The sequence below is a fragment of the Olea europaea genome, unplaced genomic scaffold (genome assembly GCF_002742605.1).
Source record: "Olea europaea var. sylvestris unplaced genomic scaffold, O_europaea_v1 scaffold2451, whole genome shotgun sequence".
Lineage (NCBI taxonomy): Eukaryota > Viridiplantae > Streptophyta > Magnoliopsida > Lamiales > Oleaceae > Olea > Olea europaea.
In genome coordinates, this window is record NW_019242712.1 from 35,984 (window position 1) to 57,771 (window position 21,788).

The following is a 21,788-nucleotide window of genomic DNA, read 5'->3' on the forward strand; positions in this document are numbered from 1 at the left end:
TGGTTACGAAGTTTTGATAGCTATTATAATGTATAGCTCAAATGGATAATGTAAAATTTTGGTTTTAATACAAAATTAATAAGAACTGAAACTTCCATCATCCTAGTTATTCCACACACCAAACTTTGAGAGCTAGATAATTATTTTCTAGCTCGGTGATAGAATAGAAGTATAAGAACTTTTATATTATCTAAAGTAGTGACGATGTGTTATTCAACTACTTTCAACCGTTTCATCAAGAAAAACAAACGCTACCAATGCTCTTGCACGATTGGGAGGGAGGAATATATTTTAAGAAAACTGTGTGCAACACAGGTTTCATTCTTTCTAATACCGCAACTACATTAACAACAAGATTTTCCATCTTTTATTATTACTCTATTTATTGTAATGTTTATTTCTATTATTTTATAATTCCAATAGTATTCCTAATTTTCTTTTTGTATTTTTCCGAGTACAACCATGTCGCAAATCAAGTATCTCTGAACGAATTCCTTCAAATGAATTTATCAAAAGTACCGAAATGCCACTATGTTAGTCGATTACCCACATCAACTTAACTAAAAGTGCATTGGAGGTAATTATAATTTCACCATACTTATAAACAAGTTAAAAAGAATGTACGAAGATTTAAACGAAACAAAAAAAGGTATCAAAAGAATTTTTATGGTTTTGCCTTTTTTAAGTCACGACACTAGTCACCACTAACACCAACTCAGTTTTGTGTTGTTTATATTATTCACTTGTTTGGTCTAATTTAAAAATAATTTTTTAATAAATTTTGATAAAAGTTAATAAAATGTGTAGTTAAAAATCGGATCATATAAAATATATGTGATTAAAATTAATATTTAACTTTAACTTATTTTTTATTAATTTTTTAAGCTACACCATTTAGCGGCTATAATTGCTTATAAATTAATTGTAAACAAGAGGGTAAAACCGCCAAAGTAGAAGCAACAATAAAACACGAGGATTTACGGCTGCTCATTTCACCTCCATTATTCATCCACATAATTTTTTCAAACGCCAAAAATCATTTATCTGTTTAATCTCTCGCTTATTTCGGATATTCGCTTTCATTCCTTTTAGTGATCTCAACCATTCCAATCATTTATTCCAGGTCAATTAATGTATGGATCTATTCTGAATTCTCCATAGCATTTAGCATTTTGATATCTTTTTTTTCCCCGATAAATTCTGTTTTGGCAGATCCAGGATGGATCTCATGAAGGTGTTTGATCAAACGGTTCGGGAAATGTAAGGGATTTTTTTTTTTTTTTTTTTTAGATCTAATATTATTTGGCTCGAGATTTAGTAATATAATTTGTCTATTTGTTTATGTGTGATTGGGTTTTTTCAGAAAGAGGGAGGTGAATTTGAAGGTGTTGAAGGTTCCCGAGATCGAACAGAAGGTAAGTAATGGAAAAGAATAAATCATATTTGGTAGCTTAATTTTGACGAATGTTGTATTTATCATGACGCGTAATTTTTTAATATATCTATTGGATCGGTAATAGCATGAATTTGGTTTCTTAGAAGGTGAAGTTCTAGGTTTGATCCGATTTACTGAAGCTACATTTTAGAACTGATTCAAGGAATTCTTTATCTGAAAACTGTCCCCGCATGCTCAACGGTGCCATGGAAAGACTCACCGCTCTAGTTTTCTTGCCATTGATATTTTATATAACTGACACGATAATTTCATCCCCCCTTCCTCTCTCATCCTACCTGTGGCCGAAAGTAAAAGAAGTTGGTGTTACAGGAGCAAGTGTCTTGTCTGAGAGAGTGCTTTGAACTCTTCAGGAATGGTGATTGGGGCCTGCAAAGACACACAGAACAGATAGAGAAGACAACTTTTAATGGGATTTTAGTTAGAGAAAACCAATTAAATGCGTGATCGAAATTTTATGTATTGCACACGTCATAGTTCCCTTGGAAACGTGATCAGATTGTTCAGTACAGTTTTTCAGCAGAATGTTTAAGTATCAAGCAGTAAATGTTATTCCTTATCCACGGATCTGTATGCATGGAAGAATTAAATTATTTTTTATCTGTATGTATCTATGTCAGTTCGCTATGTCCTTTTGGGAATGTTCTGCATGGATATGCATTGACGATCTTTTTCTAATTGACTAAGGTTTTGGATGCAACGGATGATGAACCTTGGGGTCCTCATGGTACTGCATTGGCGGAGATAGCACAGGCCACAAAGAAATTGTAATTTTTAACTCCTTAATTGATGTGCTTGCAGTTTTTATGAAACTTTTTATTTTCTTCATTCTACTTCTTTATTTATGAATAAGCTGACGTGCTTTGCTGTCACATAGCTCATATGTTAAGATATATGCAGCACTGAATGCCAGATGGTTATGAATGTTCTCTGGACAAGATTGACTGAAACTGGCAAGAATTGGCGTTATGTCTACAAGGTAGTGAAAGGATTGCTTTGCTACTGTGTATCTATTGTATTCTGGTAGCTGAACATTTAAAAGGGAATTTTCAATTTTTTATTTTTATTTATTATTATTATTATTTTTTTTTTTGACATGTTCCTTCTAGTGGATTCTCTCCATGTTAAAATTCTGTAACCTCTGAAATGATCATGGAAAATTATACTAAACCACTTCTATTGACAGGCCCTGGCTGTTATAGAGTATCTGGTAGCACATGGATCCGAACGTTCAGTCGATGATATAATAGAGCATACTTTCCAGATCTCTGTATGTATTGATTTCTGCCAAATTTCTTTTTATTTTTATTTTTTCAATTGCGCAAGATTTTTGTTATACTTTATTTTAATTCTTATTGTTTTCTGCCTGTTTTGCCTTTTATTTGTCCAGTCTCTTGCAAGTTTTGAGTATGTTGAGCCAACTGGAAAGGATCTTGGAATTAATGTGAGAAAAAAGGCAGAAACAATTGTGGCTCTTTTAAATAACAAAGACAAAATTCATGAAGTTAGAAACAAAGCTTCTGCCAATCGTGAAAAGTAAGTTCATGCTTTTCCAGATCTAAATAATTTTTGATTGATTTAAGTCTATAAATTTCATTATTGCGCTGAACGTGTTCTAATTACCTACCCATCGCTTATCAGGTACTTTGGACTTTCATCATCTGGAATAACGTACAAGTCAGGCACAGCATCATTTAGTAGCAGTAGCAGAAAGAGTAGTGATCGATATGGAGGTTTTGGCAATACTAAAGATGATGATACATCTCAGGATAGTTACAAAGAGAAGGATAAATATGATGAATATAAATTTGAGAAGACTACCAAATCAAAGAAAGAGCCTTCTCGCTATGGCAGGTATGCATTTTGACCTCCATTAAGATGCAGTATAGTTACTGACATTTTTTTTTTTTTTATGAATATTATAACTACTATGACTACTTTATTGGTGCATGTGTAGTTGATACCTCTTTTGTTCAGAAGTTTCCATTTATTTTCTGCCTGTTGACCAGTGATAGCTGAAAAAGTATTCCTGGAATATACTTAATTTCGTTTTGTTGTCTATGCTCGGGAGCAATAAGTACTGATGGGTTTTTGTTTTATGGGACTGAGACTAATCCGAAATTTAGCATCTCTTTTGGGGCCTTGCTCAACTTGCAAAGTGCATGTGTGATTGACAAGTGGATGTTTTAAGTTATTTCTGTGCACTGCTTAGCCTTCCTAATTTTGCGAACCTTTTGCAGCAAGGATCAAGACACTGTAGCTGTTGGTGCTTCAAAAACTTCAAAAATGACTAGCAAGCCTGATAAAAATGCTGCAGCTGCTTCACAAAGCTCAAGTGTAGCGTCGAATAATTATGATGATGATGATTTTGATGATTTTGATCCACGTGGGACGACTAATTCTAGTAAGTATTCTTTACTTGTATTATCATTTTTAACACATTCAGAAAGGCTCACTTTTGGTTACTGACCGGGTATTCAACAAAGAAAAAAACCAGTTATATCTGATACACACACCACTTCTATATATGATAACACAACTGAAAATTCCAATGATGTTATTGAAGGATCCATGCCATTCGTAAGCAGCTCCGAGCCTTCTGCTTAGCATGGTTAAACTCTAAAAGTTCCAGTGCCATGATGAGTTTTCTGCAAGAGATGCTATAGTAACTACATCCCAGTGTTGTGATCTTATAGACTACTGAAGCTAATAAAGTATTTCTTATAGATGGTTTGAAATTTACTTTTCCTTGAAATTTTTGTTGAACAGAGACTCCTGCTGGAAGTAACCAAGTGGATCTTTTTGGTCAAAATTTGATCGGCGATCTTTTGGATTCACCAGTACCTGTTCCAACTGCTCAGTCTGATTTGAACAATGATAAGTCAGAGGTTGATTTATTTGCTGATGCTGATTTTGTATCAGCAACACCCCAATCGGAATCAGGGAAAGCCCCTGTGCCTCAGGTAAGGTCTCCACCAGCAGCCAAAAATGAGTTTGGCCTTTGCTTAATTTGATCTGAGATGCAAAAGTTATGCTGATGGAAACTACCATGTAATACTTATGTTTTATTGCACACATCATTTATGCAAATGCAGAGTCGTATAACCCATCGTAGTAAAATTTTGGGTTTTCTTTTTAAAAAGAAACAACTATGTATAACTTTTAATATTTTTATTCATGTGTGATTCGAGTAGAAAAACCTTCATAAGAACTTTTGCATTTTATTGACCGGCTTCATTCCCAGGATTTGCTAATCTCGTCAATCGTTAATTATTTCTGTGAACCTTTTTATTTCTTTCTTGTTATTATTTTTCCTTCCTTATATTTTGGGGTGCAGTGTATGATATGTTTCTTTTAGGTTCTTTTATCCTCACCTCCCTTCTTACCCGAAGGGTTATTTAATTTACACTTATCTGTTTGAGTATAACTGGTTTCACTTGAGGTCATTCTAGTCCAATGAAATGTGCTTGCTACAGGCAATGCAATGAAAAGAAGCATAGAAGTTATGATCTGGAGGTAGCTATTGTGCACTCTGAATTAAGAAAGATTTGCATTTAAATCATGTTTGTAAATTGTACGGAGAGAATGGAAACTGCCCAAATGTTCCTCTATTCAGATCCTGATTAGTGTTGGCTAGAAAATATAGGGTTTTATGGGGCCTGGGAAAATGTTTATTGCTTTTATCAGATGGCTGATTGTCATTGTAGTTTTTTTTCCTGGGTAAATTCCATTCTCAGTAAGTATGCTCCACTCTAGTAGTGTGTAATTGTACTTCAATTTTGTTAAATCGACTAAAGCACTTCAATTTAATTTCAATAGGGTATCTACACTTTAATTTGATTTTAATTAAGGTAACTCAAGGCAATTCCGTTAACAAAAATAAATTGCTTGACAATAAAAAAAATGATGGTCATCACACATGGAACAAGGGGCAACTTCATTTATTAACTGACACATCATCTATTTTAAACTGTCCACGTGATGGAATTGGACGGATACCCAGTTGAAATCAAATTGAAATGTAGTTACCCAATTGGACAAAATCGAAGTACGATTGACACTAGTGGGAAGTATAGTTACCGTGTTAGTTACTGCATATGGAATTTACCCTTCTTTTTTCTTTTGACTTCATTTACATGCACATTTGGGAATCTCCTATCACTTCTGGTGGTATTTCTAGTGTGTTTTGATATACACATGAGATTCTCCTCTTCCTGCTGCTGCTTTATTGACTCCCTGATTCCATTCATGCTGGGAGTCGGATTGCTTAGTCAGATATTCTTAGGATGAAAAACATCGTTAGTCACTCAACTTCCGGTAAATTTTTATTTTGGGCACCGATTTTTTGTTCCATCTTGGTCAGTCAACTTCCTTTCAGTTTCATTTACATCACCAAGTCAACCACCACTATAAAAAGTTAAGAATAGTACCTCGTAGCGAAGGACGTCGGAAACTGCAATGTGGAAATCTGCCACGTAAGTCAATCCATTAATTTTCAGAAGCTGATTTAATGATGTTATTGAAACAGAAAGGAAAGCTGAGCATCAAGCTTTAAAAGAGAAAAGAATGTCCATCAATAACATGAAAATAAAATGAGTGACCAAATGTGTTTTTCACCCTATATTCTTATGCAGATTCTTTATTTGTATCATTTTTGGAAACGGTGGGTGTCAGTTAGCTTGAAGGCTTAGCTAAAGTACTTAAAATTTCTGAGTCTGTTTCATTCTTTCAAGTACTTGCTTTGATCCTGCTAATTCTCGACATTTTTCCGATTTGTACAGGGCAATGTTGATCTATTTACTCCCCAGCCTGCCCCTTTTCCCGCTGTTTCTGCAGCATACGATTTCTTTGCTGCACCTGATCCTGCCCCACAGCCTGACAACAACGCTTCAAAATCTGATGCAACTACTAATATATTTGATCCATTTGCTGCTGTACCACTGAACAATTTTGATAATTCAGACCCATTTGGCTCATTCACTTCTCTTACAGTACCTATATCAACAGCATCTACCGAACACTCTTCTAATGATGGAAGCAATGCAAATGGGAATGGAACTTCAATTGAGACCAAGCCTGTGCCCAAGAAGGATTCATTTCAAGTTAAATCGGGAATATGGGCTGATTCTTTGAGTCGTGGAATAATTGATCTAAATATATCTGCACGTAAGTTTTCCATGCTGGCTTTAAGAATTTAGTTTGTTGAAGCGGTTACTATGCATTACCTGCACATTGTATCAACACCATGCTTTTCTTCACTCATGTTTGGCTAAGCTTAAAAGTAGGGTTATTTTTTAATAACTTGTCTTCAAAAATGATTGAAGAACTTACATTTTCCTCGCTTCAGTTAAAAAAAAAATAAAAAAATGGTTACCTTTACCAAAATAGTTTTTGGATTAATGTGTCAAAATAAGTTGCTTACGAGTTTCCATATTTCACCAATAACGAGATAAGTTACTTTTAGAACTTCACCTATGATTGGTACCTATATTTAAAAACATTTTTAACCACACATTCTCCCAAAATATGCTTTTTTTACAAAATCTATTCTAAAAAATCTTACGTCAAACATGCCCATAAAATGCAAACTTCTTAAGCTTGGCTAGAGCACAAGAAGCTTATATTTTAGCAGTATTAATACTTGTAAAAAGTTTGGTATTTATACCATGACTAGATAACTATCCCGACAAGTTCTTGATTTCTGTATTATACCGCATTCTTGCAGCCAAGAAGATTAACTTAGCAGATGTTGGCATTGTCGGTGGGTTGACCGATGGATCAGAAGAGAAGGACAAAGGACCTATAACTTCATTTAACATGGGTCGAGCCATGGGTAGTGGATCTGGACTTGGTAAATCCGGGTTTATATCTACATCAACAGGCGGGGACGACTTCTTCTCAAACCTAGGCAGCCAACAATACGAATTCAGCAGCTTTCAGAAATGAGTTCATTTTCTATTGTATTGTCCAATTTTCCATTCAGCATTCTTTCGTGAACTTTACCAGGAACTGAATTGAGGTGTCTTGAATTGCTTGTGTAAACAAGAAAGGGGTCGAAATTGTGCCTATTACCCAATATTAAAGATTTTCTTATAATCTATATATGATTGAAAAGCTTGGAGATTTGAAAGATAATTACCTCTTAAGAAAAATTATACCATCAAAATTCTTGGCTGTACTGCTGGAATGTAGCCGGTTGTGCATGTTTGGCTAAACTAAGAATAATTTAGGACTCATATAAACTATCCTATCTAAATATGTTTTTGGAAACAAAAAACTACTTATTTTACCAAACACGTCTCCACAGACTACAAAATCCAACAAGGATCTTGGATTCTATCTCTCCACCATTGACCATAGTAAATAAATGACTAATTTTAGTGTCAAACGCTTAGTCATACAAGTTATATCCCCAAGGACGTATTATTTTTATGAACTAAAACTGATATGATGCAATAATGCCAACAATATCTACAGAACAGGTAACAATTATCAGTTGCAGAATTGAAGACACCAAATCAGCGTCCTTGCAACTCATTATCCACCGGCTATGTCGAATCTTGCCTTTTTCTCTTCCTGTATAATTTGAAAGATTCGAGCAGCAGATTCAGTAGCAGACCTGGCATTGTGAGGCACAACCTTGATAACTCGTGCAGGGTGCTCCAGCTCAGGAGGCTTAGGACCAGAATCCGGGATGTCAATAGCACGAAACGCAGCGAAAAGTGGACGAGCATTTTGTTTTTTAACTGTGCTACCAGCCCCACTATCTTGCAATCTCCCACTCGGACTACTTGCAGTGCTACCTTGTAATTCACCGTCCTTACATGCATGCAACCTTGGAACATCTGGACGGGATTTGCTCGTCTGGCTTGGATTATTAAATGAGTTCTGATGTTGGGCACTGAAATTGGCTTCCTCGGCTGATAATTTATCCGGTGTGGCTAAGGGGTTCATTTGATCCACGGACGAACCTGAAAAGGCCGGATTCATCATGGGCATGCCGTATGGAGGGAAGTAACTAGCAGGTTCAGCCGGAGGAAAGGAAGGTAACTGATACTGATGATGTGGGGTCGGGACTCCGTGTGCAGGAGTTGAGAGATTACCCATCACCGGAGTTGATCCCGGAGGTCCATAGACAGGGCCCACAAACTCGGGTCCGGGATATGGCTTGTACACTAGTCCTTCAGAAGGAGACATCACTGGAATTAACCACTGTTGCCTGGGTGGAGGATTGAAACACCACGTTCCAGCATTGGGATTATTACTAATGGATGGTGCCGGAGGATTTTTAGAAAGTGGTTGACCGTTTGAAGGTGGCACACCACTTTGCATGGGAGAGAGAGATGCCTTCCCCACTGTATTTTCGATCGAGCATTCAACTGTATAATCTGGCTTCTCGGAGTCAACTTTGTTCTTGAAAACACCTGGAAGTGCTTTAAGAACATGGTCGAATGGGAGTTTCTTTGAAGGCGAAGCCTTTACAGGTTTGCTGAAATAAGAAGCGTCCTCAACCAAAATATGTGGCAACCCCGCAATCAATCTCTGAACCTGATACAAATGAGAGATTATCCCCCACAAAAGCTTAATCAATTTCTAAGCAGAAGGTACAGAAAAATAAAAAAGACTTCATTACACCACATTGATGCTCAAATCTACTTAAATTGAATTCTCACCTTGATCAATCTATGCAACTCGAATACTTGAACTGCAAAAATTCTTTGTTGACTGTAAAGAATGAGAAAAACAGGGTTAAATACACGCAGTAGGAAAGAATCATGTTACGCAGAAACAAAGAATAAGATGTGCCACTTCTCTCAGGAAGAGGATCCTCTAAATGGAAAACCACCTCATCCAAAAGCTTCCAAGGTTAGAGACAAGGCACATTTTTTTATTAAATATAGTCTTCAATATACCCTTGTCATGCAGGCTAAATTTATTTTCCATCAAAGGCCTGACACATGCATAATTTTAGTCTCATAATTTTTATAAATGGGTGAGACAAGACTTAATCCCATAACCTTTGTCAGCTCTAATATTATATCGAACTACATTGCCTAAAAGCATAAACTATTAGATTTGGAGACACATTTATAAAGATATAGTCTTCAGTAGTCCAAAAAATATTGCAACATTATGCAAAAGAGTGGTCGATGTTTGCCTATGTGGAATTATATCAATGCGTGTTTACTCATAACATCACTAGAAACTGTTTCTACAACGATAATTTCTGAAAAGGCAGAAAGAAGAAAAGAGGAAGTCAATTTATGAAAGTCTCAGCTCAACAACAATCCCGATGTACAAGAAAAACCACCTCCCAACATTGCATCAATTCTCGGAATTTCTTTCTTGTGAATGTGGATATAGCTAGAATCTTTATAGCAACTTAAGTCTCTGCTAAATGATTCACACTATAACACTATATAAAAGAAAGACAAATATAGCCTTGTTTGAGCCCCATTCTTTTGGAAAAATGCATTTTTCAACAGCGTTTTGACATCATTTCAACCACACATTCTTCAATAAAATAATATTACATGCAAATCCAAAACTTTTTATTATTTTTTAACCACATATTTTCCATCAATACACTATTCAGAAATTCATTCTTCCCCAAAAATGGGGCTCAAACAAGGGCATAATGGGAACGTAGATCACATTAATAACTTTCAAGCTAAGGATATAACGATGATGACTTGTAAAGCTAAACACAATACATTACTTAAATCGATAAAATAGCCATTCATACATGGTCAATGAAGAACCATCGACGTCTCATTGTTTTCTACTTTCATAAAGATCCATTAAATGCGGTCAATTAAAAAAAAAAAAAGTTAATCTACAAGAAAAGGTTATCTACCACAACCCAGTTTTTCTCCACACTAACGACTTTACATAATGTGCCTCCTTCCCCACACTTCAACTGATCTCAGATGAAAAAATATATATATATATATTAGATTCTTTGCTTCTCTGTCAAGAAACAAAAATTGAAACATTTTCCGGTGCCCTTCGCTCTCCAAACACCAGACCAGAAATGTAGGTGCCAGATCCTCTACAATAGAAAAAGAGTTGGAGGCAGAATCCCAGAACAATCAAAAGCACAAAGGAAATGGTCCACCACAAGACAACTCACCTCAACCCAAATTTCTATACACCATTTTGTCCGGCTACAAAAAAGGTGATCTTCTGCATATTAGAGTATTTAACGCTAATTAGAGGTTTCCATGTATAAAATTAGTAGTTACCATAGAATCAGGGATTTTTGATTTTGTATTCTTTCCTTAATTTTCTTTGTAATATTCTATATATATTGAAGCAATACATACCGAAGATTTATTGAGCAAAATTACTGTCATGGTATCAGAGCCCTAACCTCTCTCGTGCATGTGGTCGAGGTGTGGGCTATGTTTTTTCTTGCTCAGGCAGCAATCGGTTCTTGGTTCTTCATAGTAAGACATCACATCACGGTGGTCGCCTTTTGGTTTTTCGGCGGTCGATTGATTGTTCATAATCAACACCACCTGGTTTTCTCATAGTCGGCGTCTTCAGTGTGCTCCGGTGGTCTGCTTATTTTTCAATTTGGTGTATTTCTAGACTCTTGCGCATTTTTTAGGTTGTTGCGGTGCATCTGTAAGGTTGGTCCAAGTTCTTTCTTCTTCGGTCGTCCGCGTTGTCGCTTCCATCGCGTCTGTTCTTGGTTGGTCTTTGCTTTGGTTTGTCAGTGGGCCATTGTGTTGGGCTTGTATTGATTTAAATTGGAAGCTACCTTTTATTGATTCAGACTATTATTTTTTGTAGTGTGTTAGACTATTATTTTGATTAATTATTAATTAGCCTGAATTCTTTGGATTGGGCAAAATTTATTATGTTAAATTGGGATTATTGGTTGGATTATACACAATTCACTCATGTCAACTGAAAAGAATGAATCTGTTTGCATTCGTTTTATTGGAAAGAATTATTTTTCATGGGCATTTCATTTTCAATTATTGGTCAAGGGCAAAGGTGATTTGTGAGATACATTGATGGTAGTCTTCCACCTCCTGATCAAGAGAAGGAAAAGGAGAAGTACCTTGCCTGGAAATCCAAAGATTCCAGGATTATGACCTGGATTATTGGATCCGTTGATGCTTAGATTGCTCTTAATCTCAGGCCTTACAAGTCTTCTCCTGCTATGTGGGAATTTTTGAAGAAAGTCTACACTCAAAGCAACAATGCTCGACGACTTCAATTAGAATTTGAATTGGCAAATTTTTCTCAAGATTCTCGATCTATTGAAGAGTTTTATTCTAGATTCTCCAATCTGTGGGCCGAGTACATGAATATCATCTATGCTTCAGTTTCATCTGATAGTTTGGAGGCAGTACAAGTTGTGTATGAAGTTACAAAGAAGGATCAATTTCTCATGAAGTTGCGAGCCGAATGTGAACCTATTCGATCCAGTCTTATGAACCGTGAATCTCTTCCAACTTTGGATGGCTGTTTGAGTGAGTTATTAAGGGAAGAGCAGCGACTTATCACTCGTGCTTCTTTAGAGCAACAACAGAATCAAGTAGAACCAATCCCTGTTGCATATGCTGCTCAAGGGAAATACAGGTCTCGGGGTATGTCTGGTGTGCAGTGTTACAGTTGTAAGGGATTTGGTCACATGGCTCTTCAATGTCCTAAGAAGGTATGCAATTATTGCAAAAAAGCTAGACATGTGATTAAGGAGTGTCCTATTCGCCCTCCAGGAGTAGGTCATATTGCCGCTACCACTTTAGCCTCTAATTTTGCCGCTACCACTCAAGTTTCAGCCTCTCTTAGTCCTACCCAGAGCTCCGTCACTCCAGAGATGATCCAGCAAATGGTCATTTCTGCTTTGTCTACCTTACGTGTCTCAGGTAAGCCGCCAACTACTTGTTTTCCTTGGTTATTAGATTCGGGTGCATCTAATCATATGACCCATGATCCTCTATTACTTAGTAACATCAAGCCATACATTGGACCCCTCAATATACATACTGCAGATGGTAATAATTTGCCTAATATTTTAGTATCTCCAAAATTATCCACTAATCTTATTTCTGTTGGTCAACTTGTTGATAACAATTGTACTGTCTTTTCTTCTTCTGGTTGTGCTGTGTAGGATCAAGTGTCCGGAAAGATGATCATGAAGGGGGCCTAAGGAGGGACGTCTATTTCCTATCACACCGAAGCCAGTTTCAATTTTTCCTTCCGTTTGTTATTCTGCTATTTTTGACATATTTGACTAGCATAAAAATTGGGACATCCCAACTCTAATGTATTGCAATATTTGTTAAACTTTGGTTTGCTTGGTAATAAAACTCCTGTTTCGATTTCTTCTATACCTGTTGATTGTGCTTCATGTAAACTTGCAAAGAGTCAAGTTTTGCCTTTCCCTTCTCATGGTTCTCATGCGTTGCATCTTTTTGACATTGTTCATAGTGATGTATGGGGTATTGCACCTGTGGTACCTCATGTCCATTATAAATATTTTGTTACCTTTATTGATGACTATAGTCGTTTCACATGGGTTTATTTTCTCCGTGCAAAAAGTGAAGTTTTCTCAGTTTTTCAAACTTTACTTGCCCTCATTGACAACCAATTCTCCTCCTCCATCAAGATCTTACAATCTAATTCGGGAGGCGAATATATGTCTAATGAGTTTCACACATTCCTACAGACCAAGGGTATTATTTCTTAGCGATCTTGTCCTTCTACTCCTTAACAAAATGGGGTGGCGGAATCGACCTTCTTGACATTTTTAGAGCTCTTCTAATTAAGTCTTCGATTCCTTCTCGTTTTTGGTTTGAAGCTTTGTCTACCGCTGTGCATCTCATTAATCGGTTGCCATCTCCCACTCTCAATAATGTTTTTCCATTTTATAAGCTCTTTGGTCATCATCCTACATACTCTCATTTACGGACTTTTGGGTATGTTTGTTTTGTTCATTTACTATCACATGAAAGAACGAAACTCACACCTTAATCTGTTAGGTGTGCTTTTCTGGGATATAGTCACATTGCCTTAGGATCTCTCGTAATGTTGTCTTCTTTGAAAAACAATCTTTCTTTACTCAAGACACTGTTATTTTTCCTCCTGTGTGCTCTGCCTTGCCCAACTTTCCTACAGAATTCTCTCGATACAAGCCCGGTCTCATTTACTCTCGAAAGCAGGTAGCACTGATCACTGATCTCGACCTTCTCCCTCCGACGACTGTCCCTCCAAGTCTCCATGATTTTCCACTCACGACATGAGATCCTTCACCAGATGATCATTCACCTCCTAACACTCTCCATGGCTCTTCTCGTGTTCATCGACCACCAAATAGGTATAGTTTCTCCTCTCATAGCTCTATGTCAGCTACCCTTAACTCAATTACTATTCCCTCCTCCTATAGATAGGCTATGGAACAAGAGTGTTGGCAGCAGGCAATGAATGCAGAACTTGAGGCCCTCTCGGCCAACCAAACTTGGGATATTGTGCCCTGTCCACAGTCTGTGAAACCCATTGATGGTAAATGGGTATATTCAGTGAAGCTTCGATCAGATGGTTCTCTTGAACGCTACAAGGCTCGGTTGGTTGCCTTGGGTAATCATCAGGAATATGGAATTGATTACAATGAGACATTTGCTCCCGTTGTTAAAATAACTACTTTTTCGTCTCTTGTTATCACTTGCTGCATCTCGATCTTGGTCTTTACACCAAATGGATGTCAAGAACGCATTTTTACAGGGTGATCTCAAGGAAGAAATTTATATGAAACTTCCATCTGGTATGCCTCTTCCCTCAGCTCACTATGTATGTAAGCTAAAACGATCTTTGTATGGCCTTAAGCAAGCTCCTCGAGCATGATTTGATAAGTTTCGCCGCACTCTCTTGGATTTCTCCTTTCTCCAAAGTCAGTACGATGCCTTTTTGTTCCTTCATAAGTTGTTTTCTTGTTAGTATGTGTTGATGATATTATTATCTCTAGATCTGACAACATCCTTATTAAAAAACTTCAGCAACATCTTCACTTGGTTTTTTATATGAAAGACCTTGGGCAGCTTACTTATTTCCTTGGCTTGGAGGTTCACTCTGCCCCACATGGTATCTTCTTAAACCAACACAAATATATTCAAGACTTGATTCGATTAGCAGATTTATCTAAAGCCTCCTCAGTTGATACTCCGTTGGAACTTAATGTTAAATATCCGAAAGATGAAGGCGATATTCTTTCAGACCCTACTCTATATTGAAAGCTGGTGGAGAGTCTCATCTATCTCACTAAGATATCTCCTTTGTAGTGCATACTGTCAACAAATTTATGAATACTCCTCGTCATCTCCATTTGGTAGCAGTCCGTTGCATTATTTGATATCTTATTGGAACTCCTCATCATGGCCTATTCTTTTCGGGGGGGGGGGACATCTCTTGAGCTCACTGCTTATAGTAATACTGACTAGACTGGTTACCTTGATTCTCGTCGATCTATGACTGGATGGTGTATCTTTATAGGTGGTGCTCTTATTTCTTGGAAATGTAAGAAACAATTGTTTTTCTAAGTCCTCCACCAAGGCTGAATATCGCGCCACGTCAACTGCAAGTTCCGAGATTGTGTGGTTGCGAGGTCTGCTAGTTGAACTTGGAGTTTCCCAATTACAGCCTACGCCCCTTCATGGTGACAACATTAGTATTATTCAAATTGCAGCAATCCACTATATCATGAACGTACCAAACATATTGAAGTAGATTGTCATTACATTCAGGAGGCCTATAATTCCAACGTCATTGCTCTTCCCCATGTTTTCACGGCTCAACGGATAGCAGATATTTTCACCAAGTCCTTGAACGCGTCTCCATCATAATTTTCTAGTCAACAAATTGATGCTCGTGGACTTATCAGCATCAATTTGAGAGTGTGTATTAGAGTATTTAACACTAATTAGAGGCTTCCATGTATAGAATTGGTAGTTACTATAGAATCAGGGATTTTTGATTTTGTATTATTTCCTTAATTTTCTTTGTAATATTCTATATATATTGAAGCAATAAATACCAAAGATTTATCAAGCAAAATTCCTGTCACTGCCGAATGACATCAAGGGCCTCTGAAGAAATGAAAATGCTCAGTTTGAATAAACCCTTAGATTCTGCAACAGTAAACCCACCTACTTTCAAATAATGTGAATATCCCATCTTCTCAAATTAGACTACATCACCTCTTAAATTTATTAAAAGTTACTTTGCTCCAACTTCCAAACATGTTTTGATAATATATTCAAGAAAAAAATTATTTATTCTGATAGCAACTCTAACTTTACTTTCAAAATAAGTTACTTATTTTCTATGATGCATTGATACAGACACGCGTCTGACACGCAATTTTTCAAAAAAAGTATGTCACCGATCGTTGATTAAATTCTTTAAACTCTTCATTTATATAGCATAAATTTAGTTTATACTTGTTATTAATTTTTTTCTTCTTGAAATATTTTAAATATGAGTACTTATTTATCATTTAAAAAAATTAAAAGTTAAAAATATTATTAAAAAAAAGAAAGAAAAATGACAATAGAAAGGTTTCTGAGAAATGTCAGCTTTGGATATGTGTCCAACACAGACACACCAGTCTAGTCTAGTTTAAGTGTCTGTGCAACACAACTTATATTAAAACTTACTTATTAACTTACACGTAAGTTTTTAATGCTTAGCCAATCATATGCTCTAAAACATCCTCACATCCTACAAATAAAGCTCGCTGTTAACTTCAACAACTAAACCAGTCACAAGTTGTTAGAAGACAAACAAGACAGAATCCACGGAACAGAAAACTGCTCAGATTCCCTACTGTGCAACTAGAGGAGCCAACATGATATTCCAATCTGAAGCACAAACCTTCTCCAACGAATTTGTATAAAAACTTCCTAATAGTAAGTTCTCATAGATCAAATCTCTACAAACATTATCAGGCTCTCAAACCATACAAGATGTTTAATGCCCATCCTCCAGCAAATCAATTTATCCAATATCATAAATTTTAAGATCTGGAGACAACACACTTGACAATATTGCTTACCCCAAACAAACCAGTAAACAAATTTGTCAGCTAGTAGCCACATAGAAAACAATCAAGTGAGCAAAGAAATAATGTGAAAGCACAAGTATCGAAAAGACTATGACATGGATGGGAATCACAATTACTAAAAGAAGTGAAAGGTTTCTGCGTAGTGTTCATTTGAAGTTATGCTGGATCTTCATCCACTAATTGTATTTGATAACAGTCATAGATAGCAACAATATATTAGTAATGTTTTTTCCCCTATAATGACCAAGCACGTATTCCAAAACAATTTATAATGAGTTCGGGTAACAATATAATTTAATAGTCAAAGTCAAAAATTAATTTTAATCATGCATTTCATAGAACCCACACCACAACTACTATCCAATTATCCACCCTCATTTTTATCACATTATAATTTCAGGCCCAGCTGCTTATAATTTTATCCAAAAAAGAACATAGATACAAGTGCATCAAAATAAACATGGACCAATCTCATAATCAGAGTAATGGAAAGGCCGCCATATTTCCATATGGGAATACAGTTCAGCTACTAATCAAGAAAATAAATTACAGAAATGAGTATAATTCAAAGGCCTGATGCAGAACTTGTGGTTAAAAAGCGCAATTCAGTACTGTGCACGGGAGGATTTGGAGTAAACATATGATATTAGGATAAAAAAATTAGGCATTTTTGAAGAAGCTCCTGAATTTTAATATTATGGAATTAATTATTTTTACTGTTGAGTGTGTTTTAGTCTTTTCACAAGGGCTGATGCAAGTACTTTCCAAAGCGCATAAGGTCTCAAATTCTAACATAGTCCCACTTTTTCTGAAAAATCATGATCAGCATGCAAACCAGGAAAAGTGGTATGAAACACCTATCCAGGGGAAGGGGGGACAAAAAGAAAAAGAGAAAAACTTTGAGGATCCTCATTAATATTTCAATCCTTTAATTTCCTGCTCTCAACTATCTCCGGATATTAACATTTTATATTAAGTAGACAAATACATGGTATCAACTAGTGTTCTAAAAGACGTAATGTGTAAAAACCAAGCAATGGATTAGGCGAGGTTGGCATTTTCTTATTTTAATTTTTAAAATAAAAAAATCGTTTAATAATTAAAAATAATACCTACCAAAAATCTAAAACAAATTTATAGGAAATTTATACATTTTTTCAAAGTCTTCAACAAAAAGTTAAGTTCCAAGTGTAAATATTAAATAGTAAATAAATAGGAATTTTTGAAAGATTTCCTTCGTTCAAGGCTTCAAGCAGCTATTTTGAATTTAGAACCGACGAAGTGAAGAAATCAACATTTAAGTTTTAACATAGAAGAGTTGTAAAAAAATAAAAAAATAAAAATAAAAAAGAGAGATAATTATGTGAGCTTAGGAGCGCATTGCCAAGCCAATTGGCTTGGCATTTCTGCGTCGTCTTTTACAACAGTGGTATCAACACATCATCATTACAACTACTAGCATATGTCAAGATGAACAATTGAACAATCAGTTACTTATGGCTCCATATCAGTTAATGCACGTCTTCTTACAAAAACAAGGCCTTCTACTTCTCAACAGGCCACATTATTACAAGACAATTTATGGCAGCAGAAAAATAAAATAGAATTTTGCATAATAAATGTGATCAGCATGAAACTTCAGTTAAAATTTGTTGGAAAATATTTAATTTAAGTTTTAACTTTTCAAATTAATAATTTGTTGTTTTATTTTAATTTCAATTTAATACAAAATTGAATTAATAAAGTGTAACATACATAGCCCATGTTTGAGCCACATTCTAGGGGAAAAAATGCATTATTCATATCAAATCAATGGGAAATGTGTGGTTAAAAAATAAGGAAAAATTTTATATTTGCGTGTAATATTATTTTATTGAAGAATGTGTGGTTGAAATGATGTCAAATTACTATTAAAAAATGTATTTTTTTTTCAAAATAATGTGGCTCAAACAAGCCCATATTATAATTTGTGGTAAGTTTCAACTTTCAAGTTAAAATCTTTTAATTTTAGTTTTAACATAAAATTAAAGGACTATGAAACTTATATTTTAATTAGGATAATTCTCATTATTGTGAGGTTAAAGTTTATACTATAAAAAAGAGTCATTCTATAATTTGAGATAACAAGTTGAAGTATTGCTTTCTCTACAAATTTATTTTATATTCATACTATTTTGGCAATTCGACAAGAAACTCGTTCACTTATCTCTCTACGGTCGTGCTCATGGAAGTTTTATTTTGGAATCGTGTAGTGTTGAAAGAACCCGCACGAAGGGAAGGAACACAACTTTAGGACAGCGTTCTCAACGTGACTCCCAAAGCTTTTTCTAAATCTCTTCAATATTTTATGTTATATTATTCTTGAATTGTATTTATTATTTTATTGTGTTAATTATTAAATAAATCTATACACAAATCACTCAATTTTTCCCAACAAAATTCTCCATATAGCAAGAGTTATGGATAAGCTTTAGAACTTACTTGACAATAGCTCTTCTAGCTTTCAAAAAATGTTTCTGATTTATCACTCTCACAACATCATCAGGCGATATATTCTGTTCAGAACACAACCTGTCTTCACAAGAATCCATAACTTTTCTCACATCATGCACCGTATTATGTTCTGATGGAAAATCCCTTTTCGAAGTAGAATTATTTTCTTTATCCATGGCTACACTATGATCCCTCAAAACCCCATTACCATGCACACCAGTGGAATACTGTGGCTCGGAACAGAGCATTGGCCGCACAATGTGACCAGCCTTTGATCGGTCAATAACATTAGCAGGATCATCTCTTGGTTCAACCGTCTTATCGATTGATGAAGAAGCAGAAGGTACTGAATGGGAAATGGCATTTGTGGTGTTGGGGGGCAAAACTCCATGCCTAAATCTCTGTGAAGGAATACTAAGCTGCTCATAAAGGGCCATTTTGTTTCTTGGAGGAGCTCTTGGTCCTCCTTTTTCTGCATCATTCACATGGAGCCTTGGAAACATGGGCCGAATAATGTTCTCCTCATCTTTGCCTCTCTTCATCTTCACTCCTATCTATTAGAAACCGCTTTCTTCAATTCTTCAGAATCTCGAACAATTTCATATAAATCACCAGGAAATCCAATGTTCCAGATTTCAAATGTTAAGTATGTTTTCCCCCAAAAATTGAGGGAATCTATAAGAAACTGTACTTAAAAATATCGAACACTCAGATCATATCATATCATTTGCCACAGATTGAATTCCGAAAAAATAAACATTATACTTTCTCGCTCAAAAAAGAGAGAAGCAAACGCGCTCGTAGTAAAGCCAGATTCCCCACCAACATTGATTCCTGTTTTTTCCTCGATACAAAAAATAAAAAACCAAAAAAAATTAGATTGAATTAATCAATGTGTTATCCATATAATTGGAAGTAAAAGGGATCAAAGAAATGATGGGCAAAAAGGGATCAAGAGAGACCGAACGAAAACGCGAAAGTGAGCAAAAGGTCGATTCTTTGTGGACCAAATTTGGATAAATTCGATTCCAATGTCATGTCCTTCCAATATAATTTTGTAAATGAATTCTTAACTTTTTGGTGCGGAATAAACAGGGCCTTCAGATTTGGAGTTGAGGTGACGCAGCCTTAACTCCTTGTCACTGGGCCTGTCGAAAGGCCCCGTCACTGTAGCCTCTAACTTTTTTACTTTCTATTAATATCAAATTATAAAAAATACTTTTCATATGGTTTTAAATGATTTTTTTTTTTTAAGAACTAGCATTGGCCTGTGCAATGCACGTGCTTGAGTATTTTGAAAGTTTTGTTAATGTTTTGAATGTGTTGGATTCTTGATGGCAATATTTTCATTTGAGAATGTGGTATTAGCTAATATGCAATAGAACATCGAAAATAAGTGTATAATGTTTGAAAATTAAAAGCATAGAGAAGGTGGCATTCGTAAAGAAGCTGACATATATTACGAAGTAATATAGATTTACAATAAAAAAAATATTTATTTCTGTCCTCAATGAATACTCTTCGTCTTGTATATGTAAGGACAACAATTTAAAAGAAAAATATTCACCAAGGAATAAGTGAAGAGGTACATGAGGTTTATGGAAAATATATATTCCGTTGTTTCTCCCCCATCATCCAAGTTATGACCATTTTGTCAAATTCCAACAACACATCATTCAAATCCATCTACACGAGTACAGCTCATATCTTCACTTGCTACAATGAGAATTTCATACTCCATAACTGTCATCTATAACAAAAACCTCGAGCAATTCACAACCAATAGCTATGTGCCACTTGTTGGGAAATAAAATGGATCGAGGTAATATATATAATACGATATGAAGTATAGAATCGCAAACAAACAATAAGATAACAAGGCAAAGAACTAAAGAACAAAGGAATGAAATATATTATTCAATTGACTATTATAGAGAAAACAAATACAATAGCTGTACTTACACAATTATTCTATATTTTAGTAATACAAAACTTGTTAAAAGAGTAGTATTTATAGGGACGTACCCCACCAAACCCTAAAAATACCACAAAAATACAAAGAAGATAAAAAAATCATGTGGAATAAAGGAAAAAAAATTTCAATAAAAATGCATGGAATAAAGGAAAAATATTTTTCAAATAAAAATGCGTGGAATAAAGGAAATAACATTTTCTCAAATAAAAGAGCATTGGATAATGGAAACAATATTTTCCCAAAAAACAATCGGATTTGGGTCATGAACCCAACAATGAGAGAGAGAGAAAGGGACAGTGAGAAGAAGTAACGATGGAAGAATGTCGAATGAATGCCTTTACATTTATCTTCGGTATTTTCACATATAGTATATATAACCTGTTTGGTGGAAATTAAAATTAGATATTTAGTAGATTTTGATAAAAAAAAAATTGAAATATATGGTTGAAAAGTTGTTGGACCATGAAATGCGTGTTTAATATTGATTGTTTAACTTAAACTAAAATATAATTTAAATCAATACCAAACAGAGGCATAACATTGCAGGGAAAGATTAGAGAAAGAGTAAAAATAAAAAATAAAAGTGAAAAGTAGTAAACTATTGCAAAACTGGTTTGTAACAAGATAAGTGTGAAATGAAGTTTCAAGAATGAACAGTGAATAAGCCATCCTCTCTTTTCTTTAGTGCTAGTTTTCTGCGCGTGCAATGCACGAGCTATGTCATTTTTAGGTAATATTAAATTATTAACGTGTCAAAATATTTATTCAGTTATCTCAATAAATTTTCAAATTTG

The 21,788-nt window shown here is 35.2% G+C and overlaps 2 protein-coding genes across 3 annotated transcripts; one reads left to right on the top strand and one right to left on the bottom strand.

The window, feature by feature from the left end:
• The first annotated feature begins 943 nt into the window (after positions 1-943).
• On the top strand, positions 944-7,588 carry LOC111382229 (clathrin interactor EPSIN 1-like). 2 transcript variants are annotated; one of them, XM_023006132.1, is made up of 12 exons: positions 944-1,133; positions 1,213-1,260; positions 1,364-1,415; positions 2,141-2,220; positions 2,354-2,432; positions 2,640-2,723; positions 2,844-2,989; positions 3,095-3,307; positions 3,694-3,857; positions 4,223-4,416; positions 6,235-6,619; positions 7,179-7,588. In XM_023006132.1, exons 2-12 carry the CDS (start codon positions 1,220-1,222, stop codon positions 7,397-7,399), a joined length of 1,659 nt encoding a protein of 552 aa, XP_022861900.1. In that variant the 5' UTR covers positions 944-1,133; positions 1,213-1,219; the 3' UTR covers positions 7,400-7,588. The 2 variants fall into 2 exon arrangements, with proteins under 2 accessions (XP_022861900.1, XP_022861901.1); XM_023006133.1 differs by having other exon boundaries at positions 944-1,123.
• Positions 7,589-7,757: 169 nt separating this feature from the next.
• Positions 7,758-20,076, bottom strand: LOC111382230 (protein EARLY FLOWERING 3-like). The gene is made up of 4 exons (XM_023006134.1): positions 19,982-20,076; positions 19,008-19,863; positions 9,127-9,178; positions 7,758-9,001 (listed from the first exon to the last, which is right to left on the bottom strand). The coding sequence occupies exons 2-4, from the start codon at positions 19,559-19,561 to the stop codon at positions 7,991-7,993; spliced, it is 1,617 nt and encodes a 538-aa protein (XP_022861902.1). The 5' UTR covers positions 19,562-19,863; positions 19,982-20,076; the 3' UTR covers positions 7,758-7,990.
• Between the last annotated feature and the right edge of the window lie 1,712 nt (positions 20,077-21,788).